The following is a 12,813-nucleotide window of genomic DNA, read 5'->3' as shown; positions in this document are numbered from 1 at the left end:
AGGACATAAAAGATGAATGAGTGTTGTTGTTGTTACCTGTCGAGCTTCAAGATTTGAGACTGCCATAGCTCCAACATATGGAAGACTTTCCACAACAGCATCTGCCAAGTCAGATATAAACATAGGTTCTGTTCCTAAGGCAGGTACTCTCCCCCAGTTTTTGATACCAGACTTCAAAGCTAACTCTTTATACTCAACATCTATCTCCTCCAGAGTTTCAATGTGCTCACTCACAAAGCTGTTAACATAGGCAACAAACTTGAGTTTCAAATAACCAGAAGAGACAGCATTTGTACCAGAAACACTACTTTCTTACCTTATGGGTACAGCCAGAAGGTTCTCAACACCTTTTTTACCAAGATCAGTGATGGCTTCTTCAGTGTATGGCTTCAGCCATTCTACTGGTCCAACTCTGCTCTGTTGGAGAGTTGCAAGAAAGTAACAAAACAACAGACTGAGCTAAACTGTTTCCATATCACGCTTCTAGATACCACTAATGTAAAAAAAGATACCTGATAAGCAAGAGTGTAAGAATTAGTTATCTTTCTCTTGTCTAACTCCTCCATGATCAGATCAACGCATTCTTCCATCTCTGCCTTGTAAGGATCACCAGCTTCTTCAACATATGCAAGAGGCACGCCATGTGCACTGAAAAATATTACAACCTGTAACATATATTTTTTCGGTTTGAAGTGCGTCTTAGGATAGTTAAAATTGGCAAAACCAGAAAACTACAAATTTCTTTTCATATATAATCGAGTGAGAGGAGACGCAAGATTGTCTACCTGACTAGGGGAACCAAATTTTTCCAACTCGCTTTGGATTAGATTTGCCATTGCCTTTATATATCCTTCCCGCTGATACCATGATGGTATAACAGTATGCTGCATGTTCACAAGATACTCGTCCTCACTATGTAAATAGTGAGTCAAGCACAGAAAGGTCAATAATTATATATGCTGGTCTTGGTATATACTAAAAACATGAAAGATGTGCAAGTCTCACCGAAATATTCTCTCCAAGAGTCTTAGGCTTGAACCACTAGTCGATATCGAAAATTGTGGATAAAGTGGTAGAACAACTAGTTTTGTAATTCCATCTGTTTTTATCTACAAGTTGATATAGAAAGAAAATGAGTAAGAGTCACTAGGGTCAACTTCAAAGGAAAATGTTTACATACTGTTATAGAGCTTACAAACAAACTCAAAAGTAAGAGTTGTAAGAACTTCGATCAAATTGTTCCTTTTGTGTATACATGTTAAATTATTTGTGTTCACATTCAAAAACCAAACAAAATATTATTTTAAGAGGAGGTATCATCTGAAGTGTGCATCTACGTTTTGGAAATGATGTGTGATAAATTACAAAGATGTTGTGGTTAGTCACCTGTTCAATGGCTTCTTCAGTGAATGGATGCCAATAACGCATACCAACATATACCTTTGCTGGGACATTTTTCTCCACAAGGCACTTTCTCAATTCTTCAGCCTGGTGAATAAAGTTATGACAGGTACAACATAAGAATGTGGAGTAAACAATGGCATGACTTAATAGCATGAGGAGGAAGCTAAACAACTAAAAACTATGAGCAAAAGTACTCTTATCGCTACTTCCATTCGATAAATTTTTGCACAATCTAAACAACTTATTACTCTCAAGTTGAGGTGTCTAACACAAGCACAAGAGATATACAAATGGAAAGGAAACTGAAAGTCTGAAACACTTTGTAAGACTACCAAGCCATTTTAGTTGCCTCTTCTAAAAATAAACGACAGAGGATAAGAAAAGCAGAGTAGTTAAGATCATACTGTGATATGAGAAAAACAAGGACTAACCTGTGCATCAGTTATGTGGCGAAGAGGAGAACCACCACCAATAGATGCATAACCTTCCTTGCTTTTGGGAGCCCTTGCTACTGATATAAACTGAGCTAACGGCTTCTGAAGAAACTGGAAGAGCGGCGGCAACCGTATAATATCCTAGCAAACAATTGAAACAGTCAAAATTGAGCTTTTTTTCAGATAAACAGTCAAAGTTACAATCTTTGCATATCAAAACAAAAGATTGTAACTTTGCGAAATCTAAAACACATATTAGTAAGGCATTTCACGGAAGCAATATAGATAGATAAGTAAGTACCGGGTCGGCAAAGAGGTTAAACAAGAAAGGTTGAACATCATCTAAAGTCTCAGGGCCACCAAGGTTCAACAACAAGACTCCAATTTTGGGATCACCACTGAGAACAGAGGAAGGCGAAACAGCATCATCACTGATAACAGAGGAAGACGAGATATTTAAAGGAGTAGAGGACACCAATGCTCTCAAAGGCAATGAATGCTTTCCAAGTAGACGGTTCGAAAGGGATGATAGATTTGAGTAGTGCAGAGATCTCTGTGAATCGTTGTTACTCAATTGTGGCAAGAGTCTGAGGCATACAAAAGACAATAATACTAATCAGTTATGCAATGTCTAAGGTAACAGAGAGAGAGAGAGAGAGAGATATTGTAATGGTAATCGAAAACTTACGGAGGAAGAGGACGAAACGAAGAGTAGGAGGAACAGGAAGAAGAAGAGCAAGAAGAAGGAGATGGTGCTGCACTCATGGCTGGGCAATTCATTGCAACAATTGAAGTAAACCGTAACGCAACGATTGGACTGGGAGGAAGAAGACTTAGAACAAAAACTCAGATTTTATAATATTACATCCGAATTTGTGTTTGTTGATATTTTTCCAATAATCAGACAGAACAGAGTTGGGATAAAATGAAAGGGGCTTGAGGAGTGTGAGGACGCGGAACCACACGTGTCCACACATTTGCGATAATTTTTTTATTTCTCAATTTTTTATATTACCTTAAAATAAAAATAAGAATAAACCTTCAATTGATATTTTAATTTGTAGATGAGTTTATTAACATATTTAAAAATTAAAAAACATGTAAAATGTTGTGAACTTGTGATGGTAAAAGGTAAAAAGTCAAATTGATTTATTAGATTACTTTATTTTTGATAAAAAATAAAATAAAAAATTTGGTGGAACCGGTCAGACCGGATTGACCCATCATGATTCAGTTGCTTGTCTGTGTCTGAACCGGAAAGTGAGAAAACAAAAGATGAATTTGGTCAAACATAGTTTTTGCTCGGTAAGCATCCAAGGACTGTCAACGATGTTTCAAATCTTTGCGAAAATGGCAAAAGTGGCTATAGGTTCTTGACATCTTTGTGGTCAGAAGAGGGAACCAAATTCTCAAATGTCTACATGGAATATGTAGTGTATGATGGACAAAAGAAGAATGACAACAAGGTTCTTTAACCGTTGAGTTGTTCATAATCAGAGATTTAGTTGTGAAATCTCATGTGTAATCATCTTTCTAAAACAAAAGGGTAAAAAGAAAAAAAAACTTTGGAGGTAGGTGATTATGAAAGTTTTATTGGTAATTAAGTACTAATGTACTATAACATTTCTCTCCATATTCCATGGATCATTTGGTTTGTATCTTTGTTCACATTCAAGTTTCTCCCTTATGTGAAATGCGAAAACATACAATCTTTAAATAGTCTTCACACATTTCAGTTTCCAACTTTGAACTAAAAAACCTTAAGATGGGTGTGTGTATTCAACAATTGCCAAATCACAAATATATATATATTTTTTTTGGTCGACAAAGAAAGATATCTTTTGTTCATTCACCTGAAAACAGATCTCTGCAGAGCTCTCCATAGAATCTGGACACAAGTTCAATGAAGACAGGACTCTTAAGATTCTTCCAACAATAGAGAAGCTCCTCAATGTCCATTAAGTCATCCATCTTCCCTTCTTCAACAATGAGATGAATCAGATAGTTTTCGAAGGTTCTGCAAGCATCTTCCACAGCATTGTCTTCGAATGCGTCTCTTGAATTAAGCGATCTCCTTGTCCGTGCAGCGTAAGCAGGCGTCGTGATCGGTGAAGTGAACAGCTTCTTGGCTGTTTCTGGTGTAAGAGGCGACTGCATATACTTTGAGAAATCCTCATCGTTCACACTAACTGCAATGGCCATTAAAGAACAAAGAGATAAGATCCACGTTATATTTGCAATATAGCATAATCTTTAACTCGAAACTAAACTGATATTGATCGTCTTACAAGTGGAACTTCTGGCTTTGGTGTTGCTCATCTTCTGGTTCTTGCTTGTGCTGAGAAAACAAAGACAAGAACAGATTGGCTTCTTGGGATGATGTTGACGTCTAGGTTTGACATTGCTATGACGGGAACGAAGAGGTCTAATAAAGACAGGTCTTTTAACTCTGAAGCGGAAGAGTGAGACAAATCTGTTGCATGATTTGGAAAGCTTTGATTTGAAGTTAATCAAAGTTGCTTTCACTCTCATTGTCTTGAACCTTTTTTGATGATGATGATCCTCTTTGGCTTTTTGCTCTGTTATGGGTGTGTATAAGGTTAGAAGATTGGAATTATGTTGCGTGGATTCACGTCTTTGTGTGTGTAAATCATGATGGTGGAGTCCCATGAAGTTTTCTAAAAACGGTGGACTATAAATGTTTTTTTTTTTTTTTTAATTTAAATTGCAAGTGTTTGGTGGCTCTTGCTTATAAACAAAATCCAAGATGATCATTTGTTTTTGTATATTCAAATTGTCGTTACTTCATTGGTGGGTCAATGCAACTACACATGTTGAATATGTATAAACTAGTCCCACGTCCAATTCTAAGTGGAAAACGAATCACCTTTTAAATATGAATAATCCGCTAGTTAATTTCATGGATTTTGGAGATTTCATACTTAGATGTTTCTTTTTTATGTGTTGGATTTCACACATCTACAAATATTGCAAGACTTGGACTATGAAACTAAGAGAGTGAGATTCAACAACTCACCCCAACTAAAATAAATGCTTTTGTATTATTGGCAAAGTTGCAAACTACGAAAAATCTCATAACCCGGGTTAATTATATACTACTACATTTTAACCCGCAGTACACCGCGAAATTATTTCTTTTACTAAAATCATTAAATTTCAAGTTGTAATTATTAATTACTATTATAAGTTTTATTTGATGTTTAAGATTGTATAGTTGTATTTTGATTGTTAATTCTACGACATACAACACAATAATTTATTTTTGTTGTAAATTAATTTATAGTATTAATATCCATTTATGTTATCAAAGTTTTACATGTTTGTTTATAATAATCATGTATATAGAGGTGTCAAATAGGTCGGTCCACATTTCTTTTTTTCTTGGACCGCAGCGGGTCAACCCGCTAAGACCGCAATCGTTAAAGTTATGCCTAAGCATGTCCTCGACCTAAATTTTATATTAATTATTCTTTAAAAATTTTGTGGGCAAAGAAAAAAAAAAGAAATTTTAAAATAACTAATAATAATGATATTTTGTTTAATATCTTAATTGGTATACATTAAATTTCCTCACATTATGACATATTTCATGTATAATATATACATAACTATGTAAAAATATTATTTATATATAATATATTTATTTTAATCATATATTTGTAGTTTTCAGGACAACCCGCCAACCACAGACGTACCTTGCTAAAATCCGTAATCCTGATAGACTTAATTGTGAGAACTGTCTAGGAAGTCAAGATTTTTACATAGTTATGTATATATAATTATTTAATATATATAAATAATATAAATTATTTATTTATATTATTGTTTATTATGTATATTACGAAATCGGACTGTCTAGGAAGTTAGGAAGTTAAGATTTTTCTTTTATGTATTTTTGAGGAATTTTATTTGGTAGTGTTACTTTTCCACAAATCTCGTTGTAGATTAAATATTTTATATTTAGCAGAGAAACTCTTTAGATTTTCTATATATTGAATACGAGAATTTTTTTTGAAAATTAAAAAATTTGAAGTAATTGAATATGAATGATTGGAGCGAATATAGAGTTTCCTATATTAGAATGGCAAAAATTTTGTTTAGTTTTGCAGATTATTAGGCTCAGAGGTAGAGATAATTTAAGAACTTTATAATGAATTGATAGGAGGATATTTAATTAACATACCTTATTTATGCATATTTCGATTTTATCTTTTAATTTTTTGGAAAATGTTTTAATGATAATGGCATTGATTGTAAATACCTTTGAATTTCAAGACTACTTTAACAAAAATGCTGCAAAAATGTTAATATAGATGAATAATTAAATTTTTAGTTCAAAAAAAAAAAAAAGATGAATAAATAAATTTTTCAAACATTCTCTCATAATTTTTTCTATGTAGTATTAATGTGAACAACAAACATGATAACCTGCAAAAATAATTTTAAAATTATTCAAGAATACCTATTAAAATTTGGAAAGATATATAAAAATAAGATAATTCTTTATAGGAACCTAATGACTGACATTAAATAATAATTACTGAAAATTTGTTTAAAAAGGAGAGTACTTAGGGATTGAATTCTAATTTCATGGAAACAGAATGAATTATACTTTTATGGCAAAAAAATTGGTAAGATCTAATGGGAAACAAATGAGTAAGCAATTATCAAATTACATACAGAAAACATCCCACCATTAGATTATATAAGATTAAATGCCATAAACTAAGCAGAAATGGGAATCCAAAAATTTATGAATTTATAAGAGAATTTTCAGAACATATAAACACCCCACAGTCTAACATAATCTAGAACTCTTTCTTGTCCATGATGAATCATTTATAAGATTGAAATCCATAAATAAATTTTATACATAATTTAGAATCTGGCTTTGCCCTGAATCATACATAAAACCACAAACTGATAAATGGTGGTTTTAGATCAGAAAGGATATACAACTGGTTCTTATTGAGGAAGGGAAAAAGGAAATGTTAAGATTTTGTTTGTTTGTTTTATGGACCTCTAATTATTTAGGTCCAAAGTACAATGAATTTAATTAATTAGGTCCAAACAACAAAAGAAGACAGGTGTTAGATTAGATAGATAACATGTCAAATGTCATCTTCTTAGCAAAAGCTGAGAAAAACCTTCTCATATTATATAAGAACATAATTTAGAATCTGGCTTTGCCCTGAGTCATACATAAGACTAAAACCCATATTTAGAATTTCAAAATAAACTATAATCAGTTTTTTTCCTAGGATGAAACCACAAACTGATAAATGGTGGCTTTAAATCAGAAGGGGTTTACAACTTGTTTTTATTGAAGAAGAGAAAAATGAAATGTTAAGAGTTTTTTTGTTTGTTTTATGGGTCTCTAATTACTTAGGTCAAAAGTATAAATAAATTTAATTTATTAAGTCTAAACAACAAAAGAGGACAAGTATTATAGATATATAACATGCTAAGTGTCAAAACTGACAAAAACTTCTCAAAAACTTCTCATACTATATAAGATAGTGGAATATATCAATATTTTTATAATTAAACATATACATATAATTAAAACGTGATTCGTTATTTTTTTTTGCTGGACTTTTTAGCCCATGGCCTTGCTTTGTAGTTGTACCCTATGAATTTCTTTTCATTTCATGTCTATGATCAAATGTGAAATATATATGATTGTTTATTGGCATACTGACTGCTAAGTCTCTTCCCAATTTAGTAATAGTTTTCGTAACATTGGCACATTGCTTTGATTTGTGTGTGCACATATATTATCTGCTGTTTAATCCAACTTTCACAGATTATAGGTTATTTAAGCAAATATAAATTCACATCAATATATAGTTATCGGTCCGACGGCCTCTGATCACTAATCACTTGTGCTTATATGAAGTAAGGATGGAAGATATTTTATTTTGAATAAGCATCTTTACTTTGTCGAAGCTAAAAAGATAGTTGCCAAAACAGTTGATCTGTAAAGGAAATGTATATAAAAAATAGTGTCCTCAAAATGTTCGGCGTTAGTGGACATGGTAGATCAAAATTTTATTAAGATCATTACGACGCAAAAGTTGCTTCACCTTTATTTAAAGGTGTTCAAATGAGCAAACTGGAACTTTTTTTTATCATCCTAATCTCATCATTTGTATATCTGTATTACCTTAGTATATATGAAGTGTTTTCAATACTAAATTATGTCTACCTACAAACATAAGATAAGGTTCAGACTTTACCAAATTTAAAAAGCATCAAATGAGGTATATAATATAATTATTATGTGTATACTAAAACCAAGATAGATTCACATATGTAAAAAGTTTTAGTTGAATTGTGTAGTTTTTTTTGTTTTTATTAATAATTTTATTTGTCTGTTTAGGACTAAGGCTGCAAATGGTGAGGAATGTTTTAGTGTTTTCATTCAAAAAGTTTCTTTAGAAGAGGAAAATAAAAGCTGCATTTTTCTTTTGCAATTGCCATTTGGTCAACGGATTCCATAAAACTGTTTACATTTGTTACTCTTTATATATAATTCGATTATTATTTTTACATTTTATGTTATTTTTGTCATTTTGATAAAGTGAAAGAAAAAAAAAATCTTGATGAAATGATGTTAAGAATCTGTCAGAATCAACTATATCATATTATCATAATTTATTCCACACCAAAAATAATAAAAATCCACTATTATTTTTTTTTATTCTTGTGTTACTAATTATAAATCCTCACTAATTACTAATTATAAATCCTACTTATGTAGTGAACACAAGCGTGTAAATGTGATATCTCAAGTAGTTCATGCTGATGAGTGATGTTGAATGATGACGATACAAATAAAAGACATCCTTTAAGCTTTCTCTAGTACTGAGCCCCACTAGTTTCCAATTTTATCTTCAGTTTCTTTCTTTATCTCTCATATTATATTGAGAGAACTCTGCTTTCTCACCTTCTTCTTTATCTAAAGGAAACAAAAACATAGTTTTCTTTTAAGAGAAACATCACAAACTCTTGTGAAAAGAGAGAGAGAGAGAGAGATGGGGAATGACAAGTTCAGGCTTTCAGATATGATTCCAAATGCATGGTTTCATAAGCTCAAAGACTTGACGAAACAGTCTAAACCCAAAACCAAACCTTCTTCTTCCTCAAACAAGAAGAAACCTTCCTCAGATTCTCTTTCTCATCACTCTTATCTCTCCAACAGCTTAGTGGCTAATAATTTTCCTCACCATAACTCACCAAGAAGCTCTATTCACACAAGACGGATGAGTAGTAAAAGAAAGACTCTTTACAAGCCGTCACTTAATCCTTTGACTCCTCCTCTTCTTGTATCCGCAGGTTTTAACAAGAGCAAGATCAATGGTCAAGATTCATCTCACTGCTTGTTCCCAGCTCTTGAAACCTCCCCTGAGTCTTTCGTGTACAGTTTCTACGAAGAGGAAGGAGATGATGAATTCTTTGACTTTTCCAACTTCAAGATCGACACAAAGAGCAAAGCCTTCACTAAGCACAAGGTCAAAGATTCTGATTCTGTAGAGAAAGCTTGTCCTACAAGTAAACCGATCAAGAAACTACAGAAAAGCCATCTTTATTTGAAGATTAACAGAGAGAACGAAGAAGATGATGAAGATCATGAGTATAGAGCCGAGAAGAGATACCAAAGGCGAGTTTCAAGTGGAAGAAAATCCTCAGCAGGGATAAACCTCAAAAGAGTAAATTCACCTAGAATACAACTCTCGGGTATGCGTAGAAGCACGTCAAAAAGATCAGAGAGCAGCAGACAAGATGTTCTTGAGAGCTATGCTGTGATGAAGCGGTCCGTTGATCCAAAGAAAGATTTCAGGGATTCAATGATTGAGATGATAGAAGAAAACAACATCAGAGCTTCAAAAGACTTAGAGGATCTTCTCGCTTGTTACCTTTCTTTGAATCCAAAGGAGTATCATGATCTTATCATCCATGTTTTCGAACAAATCTGGCTTCAACTTACAAAAATCAAATAAAATCTCTTAATGTAATGTTGGTTAACCTAATGGTCAAATTAGTATAAGTATGTCTTGTGAAATTTGTAGCTGTTGACTTGTTGTTAATGTTCATATGAAGAAGTTAGATGGAACTGTGGAGATTCTCTTTGAAGCCCACTTTTAATGAATTCTTTTTCCACTTTATAAAAATGTAAGCAACAAATAAAAGTTGTTATCATATCGTCGTTTTAATTCAAACATGATCACTAAGGGCGTGGAAACACAGTTTAATCAAGACAGAATGTTACCACTAAGCATATTCTTGTCTTGTCTCTGTGATGACTTCAAGATTTGTTACTGTTTCAACCGATCAGTACGTGTGATTATTGGATGGATTATGTTGAGCACCATAATTATTATTATTATTATCATTTGAATATTTTGAAATGACAAAGTTGAGAATGGCGGTAAAAAGAGCTACAACAAAACCAGAAAAAGCCAACAGTGGTTTGAAAACCCAACTAGCACGGAGTAAGTAATATATGATGCATGTATGAAGAGCAAAATTTGCATAAATCGTTGGAGGTAGAGAGGACCACTGACACATAAAAACTGAGAAGTGATTAAAGAAGAAAGAATCAGAGATGAGTTTTAATCCTATAGATTTGTTTCTTTTTCTGTGATCGAAGAGTATGCAGATGAAGAAGAAGAAGGAGAAGAAGAGGACCACTGTTTCAAAATCCATCTCATATACGTCTGTTGGCTTATGGAAGTTTCAGCAAGAGACTGTGATATGGTAAGGCTTCTGAGTGAATTTTTTTCTCGATTAATGAGTAACAAAATATTCAAACCAATGGGAAAAATAGATCTTGTAATTTTCTGAATTATGAATATAAAGTTTGAAGTTACCTTGGTTGCCTAAAGTGTGATATGTCATAATAACTAATGATGCCAAATAATCTTTTTTTTATTTTTCTATAATCTTGCAATATTTTTGTGTGGTTTTCATGTTACATTTTATGGAGTTTTTGTAGTTGTAAAGTATGACAATATTTTACAATCCTATTTTTATTTTTTCAGGAAAAATTATAGGGGTCAATTTGCCAACTAGCCAACTTTACAAATATAATTAAGAATATAGCATACTATTTTAAAAAATTAAATGAATAACATGAGGGATAGGAAAAATTACCTTTAATGGTTTGGTGGATATGGTAGCTGGAGGGTGGGTGGCCGGATGAGGCGGCGGCCGGTGGCCAGAGGAGGCGGAGGCCGGTGGCTGGAGTAGGCGGCGGCCGGTGGCCGGAGGAGGCGAAGGTTGGTGGTCGGAGTAGGCATCGGATGGTGGCCGGTGGTGGTCCGGTGGCCAGTGGCCGGCGGTGGTTGGGACTGGAGGAAATTGTGAACCCTATGGGTGATGGTGGGTGGTGTTAGTGATGGTGGTGGTAAAGAGTATGGGTGGTGGTGGCACTGGCAAAAAAATAAGAGTGGTTAAGAGAAGGGCAAAATAATATATAATATAGTTTATATAGAGTATATTATCTTTTAGTGGTTAGAGTAGTTAGAAAGTGAATTATAATTTTTTTTTTAGGTTATATATGCCAATTTCCCAAAATTATAATGATACTCTCCTCTGTTTCATATTTTGACACTTTCCACATATAGTGCTACAGAAAAATATTAAATATTCTAAAAATAAGTTATTATTTTGTAGATTTGAAGTAAAATTAGTTGTCAAAAAAACAAAAAAGTAAAATTATACTATTTTGTACTCAATTTCTTTATATATAATAACACTTACTGTATTTTGAAAAGAACAGACTTTATAATTTTAGTAAAATACTTCTTTTTTTTTGCTTCAAATTTAAATAGGGTGAATTTGCTCACTGACCAAAAAAAAAAAAACTAATGTAGTATATAACTAATTTGAAAAAATTAGAAAATTGGGATTAGGGGTAGGGAAAATTATCATTGTAGTGTTGAGGGTTGTGGTGGTTGATGGTGTGATGGTAGCCGGTGGTTGCCGGAGTTGGTCGCCGATAGTGGTAGTTGGCGATGGTCGCCGGAGTTGGTCGTTAGAGTTGGTCGTCGGAGTTGGTCGCCGGTGATGGTCGTTGGAGTTTGTCGCCGGCGGTCGTCACCGACGATAGTCACCAGAGTTAGTCGTCGGTGATGGTCGCCGGAGTTGGTCACCGACAGTAGTTGATGGAATTGATCACTGGCGATAGTCGCCGACAATAGTCGTTGGAATTGGTCGCCGGCGATGGTACGGTGGTCGGAGGTGATGTGATGGTGGTAAGAAGTGGTTGTTATAAAATAGAATGGATGTAGTTTATGGTAGTAGAAATATGTATAGCAGGAGCAAATTAATATATATTATATATTATATATTATAGAGAGAATATTATAGATATATGGTTAGAGTAGTTACTTGGTTAATTTGATTAATTTTGTTAATTTTATCTTTTTTCTTGGTTATCGTTGCCAATTGGCCATTTAAATAAGAAGTTAAAAAAAAAATTACAAATTAGAAAAAAAAAAAAAATAAGGAAATACCGAAATAGTAAAGGAAGTGTTAAATTGTTTTGTGTAGTACATCGATTCATCAGCTCTGCGTCGTCTCCTAAACTCTCGAATTCATCCGAAGCAAATCACCGTCTCCGATCCGAAGCAAACCACCGTCTCCGATCATCGTCCGTCTGGTTCGTTTCTTCTATATTACATTTTTTTCTTCATCATTTTAATCGAAGCTACTTTGTGTCAATCTAAAAAAAAGTAGATCGGAATCAAGTAAAAAAGAGATCGATATCAAAATCCACAAATTGAACCCGATCCTTTAGTAATGCAGGAACTCGTAGAAACTTCAATCTTTTGATCTAATCGTTCTCCCCAGTTTCAAATCCGAAATCGAATTTTAGTTTTTTAAGGAAATCGTTTGTGTTCGCTGGTGATTTTAGAAATCCTAATTTATTTTGGGACATTGGGGGGGG

The 12,813-nt window shown here is 33.4% G+C and overlaps 4 protein-coding genes across 5 annotated transcripts in view; 2 read left to right on the top strand and 2 right to left on the bottom strand.

The window, feature by feature from the left end:
• Positions 1-2,741, bottom strand: part of LOC104749849 (ferrochelatase-2, chloroplastic) — a 4,451-nt gene extending 1,710 nt beyond the window's left edge. The window contains exons 1-9 of one of the 2 annotated variants that reach the window (XM_010471558.2): positions 2,527-2,741; positions 2,140-2,425; positions 1,836-1,979; positions 1,387-1,488; positions 1,006-1,109; positions 786-912; positions 513-665; positions 317-417; positions 37-238 (exon numbers count right to left, since the gene is read on the bottom strand). In XM_010471558.2, the coding sequence (XP_010469860.1) occupies positions 37-238; positions 317-417; positions 513-665; positions 786-912; positions 1,006-1,109; positions 1,387-1,488; positions 1,836-1,979; positions 2,140-2,425; positions 2,527-2,618 (1,311 nt within the window). In that variant the 5' untranslated portion in view covers positions 2,619-2,741. The remainder of the gene's footprint in view (positions 1-36; positions 239-316; positions 418-512; positions 666-785; positions 913-1,005; positions 1,110-1,386; positions 1,489-1,835; positions 1,980-2,139; positions 2,426-2,526) is intronic. The other variant, XM_010471557.2, reaches the window with a different exon arrangement.
• On the bottom strand, positions 3,441-4,425 carry LOC104749848 (transcription repressor OFP17-like). Its single transcript, XM_010471556.2, has 2 exons — positions 4,127-4,425; positions 3,441-4,027 (listed from the first exon to the last, which is right to left on the bottom strand). Exons 1-2 carry the CDS (start codon positions 4,368-4,370, stop codon positions 3,684-3,686), a joined length of 588 nt encoding a protein of 195 aa, XP_010469858.1. The 5' UTR covers positions 4,371-4,425; the 3' UTR covers positions 3,441-3,683.
• On the top strand, positions 8,684-10,011 carry LOC104749847 (transcription repressor OFP2-like). The gene has a single exon (XM_010471555.2). It carries the CDS (start codon positions 8,897-8,899, stop codon positions 9,860-9,862), a length of 966 nt encoding a protein of 321 aa, XP_010469857.1. The 5' UTR covers positions 8,684-8,896; the 3' UTR covers positions 9,863-10,011.
• LOC104749846 (tubulin-folding cofactor A) overlaps positions 12,390-12,813 on the top strand; it is a 2,024-nt gene continuing 1,600 nt past the window's right edge. Inside the window, exon 1 of the mRNA XM_010471554.2 lies at positions 12,390-12,525. The gene's annotated coding sequence lies outside the window, so the exon portion shown is untranslated. The remainder of the gene's footprint in view (positions 12,526-12,813) is intronic.

Source organism: Camelina sativa, chromosome 16, assembly GCF_000633955.1.
Source record: "Camelina sativa cultivar DH55 chromosome 16, Cs, whole genome shotgun sequence".
Taxonomy (NCBI): domain Eukaryota; kingdom Viridiplantae; phylum Streptophyta; class Magnoliopsida; order Brassicales; family Brassicaceae; genus Camelina; species Camelina sativa.
Note: the sequence above shows the minus strand (reverse complement) of the source record. Positions and strands in the feature narration are given on the sequence as shown.